The 15127-nt window shown below is 45.2% G+C and overlaps 2 protein-coding genes and 1 long non-coding RNA gene across 6 annotated transcripts in view; 1 reads left to right on the top strand and 2 right to left on the bottom strand.

Annotated features, from left to right (window-relative positions):
* GOLGB1 (golgin B1) overlaps positions 1–2682 on the bottom strand; it is a 34161-nt gene extending 31479 nt beyond the window's left edge. For all 3 annotated transcript variants that reach the window (XM_064425903.1, XM_064425904.1, XM_064425905.1), the window contains exons 1-2: positions 2586–2682; positions 139–196 (exon numbers count right to left, since the gene is read on the bottom strand). In XM_064425903.1, coding sequence (XP_064281973.1) covers positions 139–183 — 45 coding nt within the window. In that variant the 5' untranslated portion in view covers positions 184–196; positions 2586–2682. The remainder of the gene's footprint in view (positions 1–138; positions 197–2585) is intronic.
* A 69-nt stretch (positions 2683–2751) lies between these two features.
* Positions 2752–12082, top strand: LOC135303771 (uncharacterized). Its single transcript, XR_010365151.1, has 2 exons — positions 2752–3002; positions 3644–12082. It is a non-coding gene; the product is annotated as an uncharacterized LOC135303771 (long non-coding RNA).
* On the bottom strand, positions 6715–13345 carry CD59 (CD59 molecule (CD59 blood group)). 2 transcript variants are annotated; one of them, XM_064425901.1, is made up of 4 exons: positions 13224–13345; positions 10949–11021; positions 10110–10211; positions 6715–8645 (listed from the first exon to the last, which is right to left on the bottom strand). In XM_064425901.1, the coding sequence occupies exons 2-4, from the start codon at positions 11010–11012 to the stop codon at positions 8452–8454; spliced, it is 360 nt and encodes a 119-aa protein (XP_064281971.1). In that variant the 5' UTR covers positions 11013–11021; positions 13224–13345; the 3' UTR covers positions 6715–8451. The 2 variants fall into 2 exon arrangements, with proteins under 2 accessions (XP_064281971.1, XP_064281972.1); XM_064425902.1 differs by lacking the exon at positions 13224–13345 and adding an exon at positions 11510–13115.
* Between the last annotated feature and the right edge of the window lie 1782 nt (positions 13346–15127).

Raw genomic sequence — 15127 nt, 5'->3', positions numbered from 1 at the left:
GCCCTGGAACTGTCATGGTAAAACTAGTCAAACAACTGCTTTATGAAAGAGAAAATACATATAGCTAGTGCATAAAAAATGAAAGAGTCTCTGTGTCAGAGTGTCTTAAAAAGATATTAATAGTAATTCAGTACTTACTGCTGTTTTGGAAGGAGAATCATCTCCACTACCCCATTTCCACATAGTTCCACGATGGCTATGGAAAAATAAATGAAATAATACCACAGTAAGTATCAGGGACTCAAACAACTATAATTAATGCATACTTCTATGTATCTCATTGTGAAATGCTTGAGAGTGATTTGCTCAGTTCTGACAGCACCTCTGATCTCCACTACACCACCAGTTGTTGAGAAATAACACTTCTCATTATGTACAAAATATGCATAACATGCCTTTTCTAAAAATCACCAGTCAGTAAAATGCCAATAATTCCAAAAATAATCCAGAGAAGTCTTTAAAGAGTAAATGCCATGATGTATTATCCAGCACAGCTGCCTCTCCAACATATAAATAGAAGACACAAACCACATATAGTTTGCTAATATTTAACCTGACCTTAAACACTGCCTGTCACTGCAGGAAAGCATGGATTACATGAACACAGATTTCTAAAAAATCACACATTAAGGCTAAAACCATTAAATAACATCAAACTGCTCGAATTGCTGTGACTGCTGCTCATCTGAAAAGTACATCCAGCACTGCACCTGCTCAGTAATTGTCACTCTCAATTAGCAACACCCAGAGGCAAATCTTGTGTCCTTCCCATTCTGCATTACAGACTTCTGGAGCACACACCCACAGACCAGGCCTGCATTTGGAAAGCAGGTTATAGTAAGCACCAGCACACAGCTTATCTTGGAAAGAATGCAGCCTGATAGCAGAGGCTGCTTTTAAAGCAGTTCATCACTCCAAAGCTCAATCCAGGAATCACAGAGTGCAACCCATGGCCCACATCACCTACAATTCCAGACTGGATCCTCCAGATCTCTCCTAACATTAAAATCAGCAAACGAGCCATGGGGGTATGGATGGGAATTGCAGAACCCGTCAGTAAAACCCTCCTCTCATAACTACTGCAGAGCTGTAACATCAAACCTGCTCCCAGTGAAAAGCTCACTTCCAGGCACACCAAAGGGTCACCCAGGTACAAAGAGGCCAGAATGACTCACTAGATGGAACACGGTGGTGCATCTGTAAATATTTCAGCTCATTCCCAGCTCTGACTGACAGAATCATTTTGCTGGTCTCACCTGCCAGCATTCCTGCCCGAATACCTCAACTGTTCCTTCCCGGTGTTTTTTTATTTACATCAGTGACCCTGAACACTGACAAGTTTTCCAAATCAAGCTGGGAAACAAAACTGATCAGGCTTTTCTTACCCGGCATGAAATCAACCAAGGATGGGTTTTGCTTTTTTTTTTTTCTGGGGTACAGACATCAAGTTAAAGCTGCAATCCCTCAACTCTTTATCTTCCACAACTTCCACAAGACACAACAGAAGCCGCTTAATTTTATAAAACAACTTTCTCCAAATGCTCAAAGTACAGCTGAGGTTTCAGCTCTGATCACGACACGATGTTCCCGAAAAGAAAAGCCCCAACAGCAGCTTTGCCTTCCTAACTCATTCCCTACCAGCTGCAGCCAAACCCAGCTAAAAAAAAAACAACTCTAATCTCGTGTTATTCATCTGGGCACTTTCCAGCCTCCTCAGTCCCCTGAGTCAGAGACCACAGGGCCCAGCACAAGGGGCACACGGAGATTTGGGCAGCAGCTCACCCCAGCTCTCACTGCTAAGGAAGGGGATGGCAGTCCCCTCCCTCCTCTCTGCCAGGCCTACAGCACACAAACAAAGTGTGTAACAACCCAGCTAAGCCTAATGTTATTTTAGAACCATTCCCCAAAATAATTTGGTGTTGGCAGCATACACACTGAAAGGAAACAATTTTTATTTAATGGTTTCCTCCTAGTACCGGCACACCTTTGCTTTTGCCCACTGAGATGTTGGTTCTTCGGCTGAACAAACTAAATTTATTTTCAAGAGATCTGTGCCTTATATGAACCAAAAGCTTCTGGACAAAACCTTGGCTAAAATCTGCACGGACAAACAACACACAGCACAAACTGAAGCAGTGTTAACCAAACCACACACACCCTGTAAAAATATACTGAGGCATTCATATAGCTATTACTTGGACCTGTTATAAACACGATCCCTTAGTCACACTGACCACATTTAAATATTAATATAAATTGTTACTTACTTTCCAAAATAAATATATTATCTATAAATACATATATAATACAAGGGAAGCACTATTTTGTAAGAGTGACCCAATGGAGAAACCGCAGAGCAGTGCAGGTGCATGTGGGGAACTCCACGGAGTCATTTCCACCCTTTCCCACATTTCCAACCCCTCCTGCCCGGCCCCATCGCCGCCCGGCAATGGCAGTGCACGACCCCCGCCTCCCCCGCCTTCCCCCTCAGGGGCTCCGCGGGGCGGGCTCGCACCGGCCGAGGCCCGGGCGGTCCTGCGGGCGGAGGGCAGGGGTTTTGGCGTGGCCGCGATGTCCGCACTCACCTGCGGGGCGGCGGAGGGGCGGCCGCGGCCCCGAGCCCGCCCAGCCCCCTCAGCCCCGACGCGGCCCCGTCGCCGCCGCCTCTGCGGCCCCGCAGCCCCGGCCGCGCCCGCCGGGAGCGGCTCCGCCCCCTCCGCAGCGCCCCCTGCCGGCGCGGAGGACCGGCCGCCTCCCACACGGCGCTCGGGCCCGGAGGCCGCCTGATCTCCCGGGATTCCCAAACTTTTTTCCCATTTTTCTGTGAGGAAGCAGGGACCTACAAGCCAGACATGCGTCTCCCTACATATTACCACGTGTTTATTAGCTGCTCACCAGTGCCAGCGCCTCACCACCACCCTCACAGGAGAGAATTTCTCCCTGATGTCTACTCCAAATACCTCCTTTAATTTAAAGCCCTTACCCCGAGGCCTTCATTCCAGGTTAGACGCTCCTTTAGTTTGTTACATTTACAAACATGAGCAATGCCAAAGTCTCCAGTAAAATTCCACCAGCTCAGTGTATGGTGTAATTGAGAGGTACTTATAAATAAAGTTAAAACATTTTCATACTAGAAAAACTGGCTGCTGTGTTATTAGGAAAGGGAGTTTTCATAACAACAGTTGCATTGATCTCACTTTCAGGGAGAGGAATGGATTGAAAATCCTTTTTGTAAGCAGAAAAAAAGAAAACCACCTCCAGCTTGCTTTAGGGTAAAAGGAAGCTGTGCCTCCTATTTATAATGCCTCCCAGCATTTATAGATAGTCCTTTTATCTGTGTGCAAACTGCAGATTTCTAGAGATAAGTGGCGCTGGGTTCTGGGCTACAGCCGCTCCATTCCCCAGACGAGCATCACTTCATCCCACAGAACAGAGAATAAACCTCAGTTCACAGGATCCTACAGCATTACCATGACTGGGAGCAGGAAAGAAGAAACCGGTCAGACTTTAAAAGTAATTTGATTTCAAGATGTGGCTGTGTCGTTTTAATCTCTTTAATCTTTTCCTGGTGCAACACTCTTAATATTGCTCCTATCAAATGTGAGCTAAGCAGTGACACTGTGCATGTTCTTTCTCACCCAAGCCCTGACCACTCAGGAGCTGATGACAGCTGATGATGATGGGTGCCTGAAGATCCCTGCAAGACGTGAGCATCTCTGGAAATAGCAGTCTGAGCATGGAATGAACTCCAGAACCACAGGCTTGCATGTGGCACAGAGCACTCCTTGGAGAATCCTCTGGAGAACAAGGTTTCTGTGGTTTGCAGCAGTCTCCAAAACAAATTCCATTGTGAATGTGACCACAACATCCATCCTCTCAACCTGTAACCTTTGGGATTTTATCCCCATCCTGCAGTGTCTCCATAGCTTTTCTCCCAACCTGCCCCACAGCAGCATCTCTGAATACCTGTGAGAGAGGAGAAAACAGCAGTGCAGGTGTTTCACTCCCATCCCTATCTACCAAAATGGTGTGAGGGGCAGGCTTGAATTGTATGAAGCACCAAACCAACCCTGTGCAGTGAGGAATGGTGAAGCTGTCACTCCTGAACAGCACTAGTGTGCCATGAATAACTCAGCTGGACTCACAGGGTGCTGGGATATGGGTTCAGAAGCATCTAAATCAATTCAAGACTGCTTGTCCCTTAAATAGAACCAACACTGGAGAAATTGAACCATCACATGTAGAAATTTTGTTACTTGGGAGGGGAACTTTGCTCCAAACCCTTTTGGTTTTACTCATTCCACTTAGGAGGAAGAAACCAAAAGTATTTTTAATTTCCCTTTCCTCGGCTCCAGGACAGTTTTCCCTATGCTGTAAGTTGTCATACCCAGAAAAATAAAATCATCTGCAGGTCTTCATTTTATCCCAATGTATAAATTATTCTTGGAAGGATGGGAGTGGAGGTGACCACACACTCCTTTTGGGGATCTCACAGCCAATCAGTCACTCCCTTGTCCCCCTCTAAAATGCAGAATGGTGTTATTACTGTGCTGTTAGGGCAATATTCACTTTGTGTGGAGTCAGAAAGTGCAGTGTGATTGTTTCTGCCTCCATAAACATGGGGATGTCACAGACAAGGGTTTCTTGGATGTTTAGGCACAGCCAAACTCCCCTGCTGTGATGCCAGCTTAGGACTGACTGTAGTTACCAGTGAGATCCAAGCCCTTGGAGACACACAGAGATTCAGACACATTAAACTCTCTTCCAGCTGGAGGAACACCACTGTTGTTCAATGCATTTAATATTTATATAACAGCAGTATCCAGATGCCCCAGTTAGTGCAACAGTGAGGTATTTAATGTGCAGCTCTCTGCTGGGACTATTTTGTTGTCTTAGCTACTCCTTTTTACAAAATAAAGCTGCTCACTGGTCAGCCTCCTCATTCCTCTCACACCAAAAAGCAGTGGGAGGAAATTGCTTTCTCTGCCTGTCTGTTTTTTCCCCATGAATCTGCTTCTTTTCACAATTTCCTGCATCCTGAAATAACACAGAGACATCCCACCTCGTCCTTGATGAGGGATGGTAAAACTAGAGAAGGATTTCACACAGGGTAAAGCCAAATTCTTCTCAACCAGGTGTATCAGCCCCACATTCCTGCCAGTACCAGGAGGCCTCCAAGCTCTCTCCATTCCCAAGTTCAAGTCAAAGGACACCTGGTCACCACCATGAGGACTTGGAGGAGGAATCTGTGCTAAAAACAGATCACAGGAATGAATTCCTGCTGTTGCTGAAGCTTCCATTTGTTACCTTCTCCTTCTTGTTCCTGTATAATTTGTGTGTCGTCCCCCCTCCAAAAAAAAGAGAGACTGCTGGTCTGCTTGTTATAGAGCAGCTGAGAAATAGATGTAGAGAAGAATATTCTTGGGTGATCAGATGACCATTAGTACATAAATGATGTGTAGTGGCACAGAAAGCCCATTCAAAGGATGGGGTTTTAGTCATGCCACTAATGCAGAGCAGAGCAAACCACTCGGAGAATTACAAAATAAAACGAAAGCAACTCTGGCAAGAGGGACAAGCTACCCAGCACTCGCTGCAGGGGGCAACAGACACCTCTGCACCGAGGCACAGCCTGAGTTTATTCTGCATCGTCCTGGGCTTAGAGGACACAGCTGAGCCACACAAAATATCTGGCTGGTATTCCCACTGAGGGAGGCCCAAAGCCAGGAGTCCCTGGCTTTGTGACACCCACCCCAAATGCTGGGAATCAGCCCAGGCACCAGCACGGGCTGGGGGCTGACGGGGGGAAAACAGCTCTGCACAGGACTTGGGAGTCCTGGTGGACTCAGGGTTAAACAAATTTCAATATTTTCATACTTGAACTAAAGTTTTCATGTCCCTCTTGGTTTTAATGGTCCTCTTTGTGGACCAGCCAGCAAATCTGGGCAGAACACAGCAGCAGCAGAGGGAGAAATGCCAAAGTTCAAGGGGCTGTTCAACAACCAGCAGGAGAGAGCTCAGCAGCCAGCAGAGCCAGACTCAGAAAATGCAAACCTTACAGGAATTAAACCATGTTCTGGTGGATCTTTACAAAAAGAAACTAACATATTTAAAACACAAGGGCTCATTGCTAAGGCTGCTTCTAGAAGAGAAACAAAACGGTATGATAATTTAGAAAAAGTGTTCAAGGCTATCAAAAAAGAAATAGTAAAAATGATTGCTTGAAGATTAGACACACAAAATACAGAGCTTCTTTTTGCACTTAACAAAAAAGGCGAGTATTTTATATATGCAGGCCATACAGCAATGAAACATGTTTAAAACCACCACCATCAAAAAAGAGACATTGCCAATATAATAGAGAAAAAATGCTGCCATCAGGATGATTTAAGCATAAGGAATCTATCACCTTGTCCAACAAAAGATACCTCTCTGCTACAAACCTTCTCCCAATTTATAGAGTCAGTACTTTAATACTTTTTCCCCAGAAATGAGCCTGAGTTTGACAAATGGTGCTGCAGCCATGGGAAAAGTCATTGTGCAGAAATTGCTGTCTTCAAGTGTCTGGTTTTAATCAGGTGGGAAATAAAAATAAGGAAGAAGTCTACTTGGAACCTTCTGAGTCTCTGGATGGGAAGCATGGATACACCTCCCATGGAAACAACTGGAGTTCTATCCAGCTGTAAATACCAACAAATCACCACACAGTCCACATTCTTCTTTTCTGACATTTTTATTTATCAAAGACAGGACAACTTCTGTAATTAGAGTGATGGGAGAGATCCCAGGATACTTTCATAGCTACAGTAAGCTCAACCAAAAGGTACATTGTGGATTACATTCAGGGATTTGGAACAACACCCTTGTTGTGACTGGTGAACTGATGTCACTGGCGTCACGAGCACAAGTGAGGGTCCTCAGGAAGAGGATATCCCATTGGCAATGGACACAACTCTGGCAGGGATATGCCAGCAGCTCCTGAAGAAGAAAAGGGAGGATCTGGCACCCCATCTGACTGAGAGGGTCCCCAGGTTCCAGAGATGTCCCAAGGTCTGTCTCCACCATAGAGCAGAGCAATGTAAGTATTTCAAAATTTGACCTCTCACACCTACAGATGGAGCAGGTATTATTCATGCTATATAAATACACATCTACACTGTGCATTGGCATTTATGAAAGAAAGTTCTGCAAGATTTTACTACACTTAGGTGGAAGCTTGAAGGGTTAAGTTTACATGTCGCTGTTTTCAACAAAACCCAAAAGCTAACTAGGTGGGGAAGTAACCTACATGTGCCATTTCAACTCCTTAGCATTTTATAATTGGTTTTCAGTATACCAATAAATACCCAGTGCAAAGCACATGCTCACCTAAAGTCCTAAGCATGGATAATGTATGAGGAAAATCCAAAAAGAAGCTATCACATGTCGTCTACATGCTCACAGAAATATATATATTTAAAAGAAAAAAAGAGAAGTGTTTCTCACTTATAGTAATATTTTGGTTTTGGCTTAAGAAATGCAGATGCTTTCTCCCAAAATAACAGCACTTGACAAGGTTATATCATTGGCTTGTAGGGAAAAAAAAAGGTACAGTGATGGGAACAAAGTGTTTACATGACTTGAAACTGAATATTTCCATATTCATCACAAAGACTGCAGGAAGGTACACTTATGATCCAACACTTCTTGTGTTGAGGGCAAATCCACTGCTTGGTTTGTGACAAGGAGGATCCAAAGCAAAACAAATCAAAACCCACAGAAATGCCAACCAAAAATAATGACAGTTTATGCGACAGGAAAAAAATGACGGTTTCCAGCAGAAAAGTGTGGAGATTCTCAGTGCATTTGAAGAGAATTCTCCCAGGCTTCAGCCTGGGAAACTTAGAGAGGAAGAATAAAATCAATTATTATCTCTCTTTCTGTTCATGTTGTTTATCGATATGTACCTTCAGAGTGTGCTATTCATAGTTCACCAAGAGTGTGAAAGGTTTCTACTTTGAGACCAATCAGATTTCACCTTAGCAATCCTGGTTATAAAAGCACGCTACCTCTTCAATACAGGATCCTTAATAAAGGATCTCTGTTTTTCTCCTTCTAAACCATGGAGTCATTTTGTCCATCCCTGACTCAACAGCGTCAGAAAAGCTGTAGTGTTCCTTCTCCTTCACATCACCCACTGGAGCTTGCCCAGGTTCTCCACAAGGTAACTTCACAAGAGATGATCTTCCCCATGAGCAGGGGGACAGATCAAAACACCCTCTAAGTGGTAACAACACACATCTCCTTCCCATGAATGGAGGCAGGATTTAACAGACAGAACCTTGGGAAACAACTGAAAATTACACAGGAATGTTTCTGCCTATGGACAGGAGCTGAAAATATGCTATATAGAAAATTGTTAATGGTTTTGTGTAACTTCATCTTGAAAAGACATCTTACAAATCAGGATTATTACAGGAGCATCCATAACATGGCCATTACAGAAGCAATACTGAAGGCTGCTTTGTTAACCCCAGTAATTGCACTCTCATTGCACAGGTCGTGTTGGCAGCAAAAGAATTCAAAATTATCCAGCAGGAAGGAATCAGCAATTTCATTCACATTGCACTGGGATGACTTCCAGCAGGAGAAAGTTCTCAATTTACCTATGGAACAAAAAAGATTAAACGGATTAAGAGAATGTTGACAGTAACACCATTTTTGGTACGGAGAGAGAAGCAGTGCTTAGACTGCCACTGTTAAAGAAAAAAAATGTGAGGAGAAGGCAAAGTTCAGTCTGTGACAGGCCCATGGTGTAAACACAGAAACTGGATGGAGGCCTTGCGGTCTCTGTTGCCATAGCATCAGGGGCAGTGGAGGGAGGCAGAAGCTGCATGGTCTGGTTCTTTGACTCCACACTTAGAAATGTTGCACAAATCCAGCACAAACCTCCTACCAAGAAATATTCTGTGCAAAGAGTGGAAGGTCTGACCACAGTCCCACCCACAGCACTCTGCACAGCAGTGGCTAATAAGATATAAAACATCCCCCAATTTCGTAGTAAACTCAAAACGAGAATTTGACATGAAATTTCAGGGACAGATCACTGGGCTTGGCCTCTCACCCTCCCCAGAAGAGACACTTTTTGTAAAGTCTTGTGTCTTGCAGTTCATGGGCCATTTGTGCCCTCAGCATCAGCCCTACAGTTTTGTTTTTGCCACAGCCATGCACTTCCTTTTTTAAGTTCAAGTGTTTAGAAGTTTCCAAATTTGCTTTCACTAGCAATTCAACAGTGTGTATCCAATTCACCCACTGGGAAATACAGGGTGGAGCTTGAGTGATACCTGGCATCACCAGCCAGCTCAGCCTGCATTCACAGAACCATTTAGGCTGAACAAGACCTCTGACATCATCAAGCCCAATCTTTAACCCAGCACTGCCAAGCCCTCCACTAATCCATGTCCCCAGGTGCCACATCCACATGGCCCTTAAATCCCTCCAGGGATGGGGACTCCAGCACTGCCCTGAGCAGCCTGGGCCAGCACTTGACAAAGCTCTCAGTGAAGAATGTGCAGAAGACAGAACTGGAAGAGTAGATAAGGGTGGTAAAACACTGGCACAGATTGTCCAGAGGGGTGATGGATGTCTCATCCCTGGAAAAACTCAAGGCCAGACTCTGAGCAACCTGATCTAGTTAAAGATGTCCATCCTGAGACACAAATCACTTCACTCTCAGGAAAAGAGAATTTATTTTAATAGTGTCAATTCATAAATGACTGAGCCATTCATCTGCAGCTTTATTTTGTGAGCTACGCATCCTTTATCTGTTATAATAGAGTAACAACTTGTATTTGAAATTCAATGCTGTCTTTATTTTTTTACAGCTCCCTTGTGTAGGTTTTTGTTTGTTTCCTTATTTTTTAAATCTGAATAAACATGCTTGTACAGCTACAACTCACACATCTAAATCATTATGTTATTGCTTGGATATAAGCATGACCTTCAAGATTATGTGCAAGTTCCTTTCCAGTGAGGCTGAGATATGCATGCTAGGGCCAGATGAGAGGTGGCCAGGCAATGAAAGCTGATCCAAGTGGGTTTATTTTAGGTCTGTGGGACACTGTACATACCAAATTTCAACTGCAAGCAAGTGTCTTCAGTCGTTAAGCAGGTGCTGTTGGTCCTGCACAGGGTAGGGCTGTTGTCACAGTGGTAACATCTTAAGGTATAACCTAAGACAACAAGGGTTTATCTTCACTGAGTGATAAACTAATAAACTACTGAGACAGCAGCAGCAATAAAAAGGAAAAGAAAAAAAGAAAAAGAAGAATCACTTATCTGCATCTAATTGTCACGAAACATATGCCTGGTTATTAAGCTCAAGACTTCAGCTAAAATTGTTAAACTCAAGACTTCAGTTAAAATTGACAAGCTTATGTCAGTGCACCAATTGAGGCTGGCAATTTTGATAGGCATATCTTGAAGCATGTATTTATGTCACTTTTAAAAACACCATTATCTGCCTACAGAACAAGATATTAGTTTGCTCCTTTTATCTGCTCTTGAAGACTGCCTTTTCCAGGCAATGACAGATACTTGCAGCTGAGCTTTATTCTATCCATTTTTTAAATTCTATCTCCTTTCCCTCTCATACTACACATGAGTTTCCAATTCACACAAGAAGAATCCCATTTTCTAGCAGCAAAATACCAGTTTTCTGTTGTGTTAAGCAGCACCACATTCTCCCCCCAACTCTCTCTCCTGAGAACCTCCTGTTCTGATTGTCTTGACCCAAGACAATCAGAACAGAAACTGAACCCTGCTTGGATGGTTACTGACATTCCCCACAGTGGTATTAAATAATCCAGGCCTTTCTCATCTCGCTGTTTTTACTCCCTCTGGCATTTTTCCACTATTTTCTCAGCCTCTGCCATAACATTAAACCACAAAGTCCTTCTCTTCTACTCACCAGAGCCACAAAAATTAATCAGAACAATGCAGGCACTCAGCAGGATGCAGTTCATCTTGGTCATGCTTCTTCCCTAATTTGAGTGCATAAAGAGATATTACAAGTTTATTTATTTAAGAGCAAAGTTCCCAGTGATGAACCAAGGTTTCAAGACTTGTTTCAGTATAAAATTGAAAGCACTGTCCAGGAAAAGCAGGGAAACAAAAGAGAGAAAAATAACTGCACTTTTCAAGGGAGGATTTTTATTCTGAGAACAGGATTTTTATTCTCAGAACTGACATTGGAGCCTGACAGACTCAGATGGGTCTCCTCTCTCCTCTCTGATTACACCATTCAACAGGCCTCCCAATTTCTCACAGCTACAAATGCACCTAACAAAAAGAAAGGTCTCAAATGCTTTTTCTCTTTCAGCAATTCACCAGTAACCCTGGAGCCAGACTGCTCTCCTTTCTCCTCTCTCATAGGGCTGCAAAAGGTTTGGCTGCTCTGCAGGAGCTTTTGCCCTCTTCTCTCCCAACATTTCTCCCTCTCACTGAGGGACTGACACAGGCAGTAACTCACCAAGTGCCTGCAGCAGTGGCTCAGGTCTCCATGGCTGCTGCAATCCGTAGGCAGCAGTGAGATGGGAAGGTCAGGAATTTTTTAAACATAGGCAGCTCTGAAGCAGGAGTTCTCAGACAGATTTCTGCACACAGACTCTGCACTACAATCACAGCTCCGACTGAAAAACCTCTGCTGCTGCACAGTGGGATATTCTGAGGAGGCACCAAGCAGACACAGCAGGGAGAAAGGGACCACACTCGTGCTAGGAGGACATGATTTATGTTTGTCTTTAAAGCCCAAGTGGTATTCAAAGTTCCAAAATATTAAAGGTATTCCTAAAAGCTTTACATCTGATAAAACTGTAGTAAAACTGTCACTGCTCTTAATTCTGCCTGCAGCTCTAAGATTTTAGCATGGCAGACCTTAACCATCTTAGATAGAGCTTTTTCCTCCCAGGACAGTGATTGTGGACTTGACAAGATAGGTTCACAGCAAAAGAGTATTTAAATGCATCTCAACCTTAAGTCTAGTTAATTTTTCTACTGACAAAACACCCCAAACCTCATCAAACAAAAAAAAAAAAAAACAAAACCTATCCAAAAGAACCTTAAGAAATCCCATCCAATGGCTAAAAAACCAATCTGCTCTCTTTTTTCTCCTCTCTGTATGACTTACTGTTGAGCAGAGGGGAAACTATAAAAAACAGAACCATAATGTGCAAGATGAGCATGTTTTTGGGGGTAAACAACTTTGCAAGAAGCCCTTCAAAGCCAGAGGCTCATCCCAAAGTGATGTGGATCTGCAGCAGCACTGTCAAGTCTAGTGTTACAGCAAGAGCCCTTCTGGACAGCAGACAGAACCACCCTGGGAATCTCTCCATCTTCCAGGACTCCTCAGTCACCTATGTGTCAGCAGACGAAAACAGCTTTGCCTTTTAGCAACACCAAGTCATGACCAGCATAAATATAAGGGAAATGAATAAAATTGTCAGAGCCAGCAAAACAGTAGTAATTCAATGCATCTATTTTTTTTTTTTTGCAAAGAATTGTTTCTGTGTGAGACAGCAGGAAATTCCGATCTTTGAAAAACAATTACAACATCTATAAACAGCAATTCACAACGTGGCTTAGCGGAAATTAAAGAAGAAAACGCCTCCTAAACGGAATTTTCGAAATTAGTCGTATCAGCCAAAGCATCCGACCCATCTCAATGACAAGAAACAGCAACTGCCACAGCGCGGAACGCTCAGCGCCCGCTTGTGAAACAGAATTTCTCTGCAGTCCCACCTGGGAGGAGGCAGGCGGACAAGACCCGCTGCTGCTGCCATCGCAGATGCCGGCACGGGGGGGAAAGGGGAGAGGACAGGGGGAAGGGGACACGAGCCGGCCGAGCGGGGCAGGTGCAGGTGCCGGTGCCTGCCGGCCGCCTTCCCCCGCCGCTCCGTCCCCCGGCCCCGCGCAGCGCAGCGCACTGCGGTGCGGCCGCCGTGACTCAGGGCACGGCCGCGGCCGGAGCGCACCTGCCCCGCGCCGAGCACGCAGTGCCACCCACACGCTCCCGGGAAAAGCCGCCTTGCTCCCCGCGGCTCCCGGGAAAAGCCGCCTTGCTCCCCGCTTTGTGCCCCCTTCTCTCCCCCGCAGCGGGGACCTGCGCGCCCGCCCCGCGGCCACCGCTGGGCCTCGCCGGGCTCCCGGCGCTGCCGCCGCGGCTGCTCCGGGCTCGTCCCCCTCACCTTCCCCGGGCAAATCCTGCCGAGTGCGGCGAGCGGCGATGCGGCGCTGCCTCGGCCGGGGCTGCCTCTGTCGGCGGTGCCGCCTCCGGGGCGGGGCGGCCGGGAGCCGCTGAGGGAGCCGAGCGGGAGAAGCGCTCCCTCAGGCCGGCAGCGGGGGTTCCTGCGGGATCCCAGCTCCCGCCGGCCGGGAACGCTTCCAGGAAGGCATGTGCCACCCTCCTTCACGCGGCATGTGGCCATGCCTGCGGCCATCGCCGCTCTGGGGTTGGAAGGGAACTTCAAGACCTTCCACTATCGCACGTTGCTCCAAGCTCCATCCAACCTGGCCTCGAGCACTTCAAGGATGGGGCAGCTACAGATTCTCTGGGAAACTTGTGTCAGGGCCCCACCGTGCTCTGATTAAATAATTTCTCCCCAATATCCCATCTAAATTCACCCCCTGTCACTTAAAATCCATTACCCTTTGCCCTGTCCAAGGTCCCTCTCCAGCTTTCTTGGAGGCCCTTTAGGTACTGGAAGGTGCTCTAAGGTCTCCCCGGATACTTCATGGTATGAATTAACAGATAAATGAAAACAGTGAAGGGTTTTAGAACACACAAAGGAGAAACCAGGAGTGGAAAGTGGCACATTCCTGCACAGGTACCTGAATCTAGATTTAAACATTCAAAGCTCAGGAAAACATTGAACAGCAATAGAAATGAGGACCCCAAAAGTATTTTATTAATACTTTGATCCATGCTATCTAGAAAAAAAAAAAAGGGTCAGTGGTGACTTGAGGACAATATGAAATACTTGTACAGTTACCAGTTATATTTAAAAAGGATTCTTAGATTTAGTTTTTATCCCACCTAATCTGCCTATTTATTTACTAAACCTAAAGCAAATCCTAAACCACTCAGAACTTACATCAGATCTCTTGGTGTGTTGATTATCAGTCAGCTCAGTGTATTATTTTCTGTCTAAAAGATTTTGCCTCTGTTTAAGCCATAAATAAAAAGGGAGATAAGAGTAAGATGCTTGTGGATTATTGGATGCAACTTATTAAATGAGAATCCACTCAATTAATATGATAGAAAAAAAATCCCATATTAATTCACTTCTCTGAGGAACTGGGAACAAGGAACTTCAGCCACAGCTGAACATTTACTTGTTTTCCTTTCCCAAAATCTGGCAAGAGTCCCTCCAACAGAGCACACATCTATCTGTATCATCACAGATAAATGGTATTTCAAACTTGACCTCAATTTTGCACCTTAAATTCTTTGCACAAAGTTAGAGAAACTAAACAATGACAGAAAAATTAACACCAGAACCCTGGAATAACTTGCACGGCAACTTTTTTATTTCACTGGCTGGTGCACCACTTGTTTTTCTCTCTGTGATGCAGTGATGGCAAAGAAATCGTGGCCAAAGGTCCCCTCCCATGAAACCATTCAGCCAGCAAAATCCCACAAAAATGCTGAAGGAATCGTAAAGACAATTATAAAGAGACTGTCAGCACAGGGACAGAAAAAGGACCAGAGCAGGTACATGTTTGTGTTGGATGTACCAGGGCTCCACCACAAGCTGAGTCACGGGAGTTCATCAAGGCTGGTTTTAGCTGGCCAGGTGAGGTCCTAACCAAACATCAGAGTCAGATCTGAGGCAGGAGAAGGTGGCAGAGCTTCAGCTGAGCCAGCAGGAGGGTGGCTGAAGGGAGGGACATTCCTGTGATTCCAGTGACTACAGGAAGTGTTGGCACCTGAAGGCTCTGGAGTGACCCTGCCCCACACTTGTGCTCGCCCAGAGCAGTGAGGTGCTGTCTATGGCAGCAGGACCTCAACTCAGCTCTCTCCTGCTGCTCAGTGAACATTCCCACAGTCCAGCAGTGCTGCCAAACATCACCAACTCCTTTGTTTTCCATT

This window comes from Passer domesticus, chromosome 6 (genome assembly GCF_036417665.1).
Source record: "Passer domesticus isolate bPasDom1 chromosome 6, bPasDom1.hap1, whole genome shotgun sequence".
Taxonomy (NCBI): Eukaryota; Metazoa; Chordata; class Aves; order Passeriformes; family Passeridae; genus Passer; species Passer domesticus.
The sequence above is the reverse complement of the archived record's forward strand: the minus strand, read 5'-3'. Positions and strand labels throughout refer to the sequence as shown.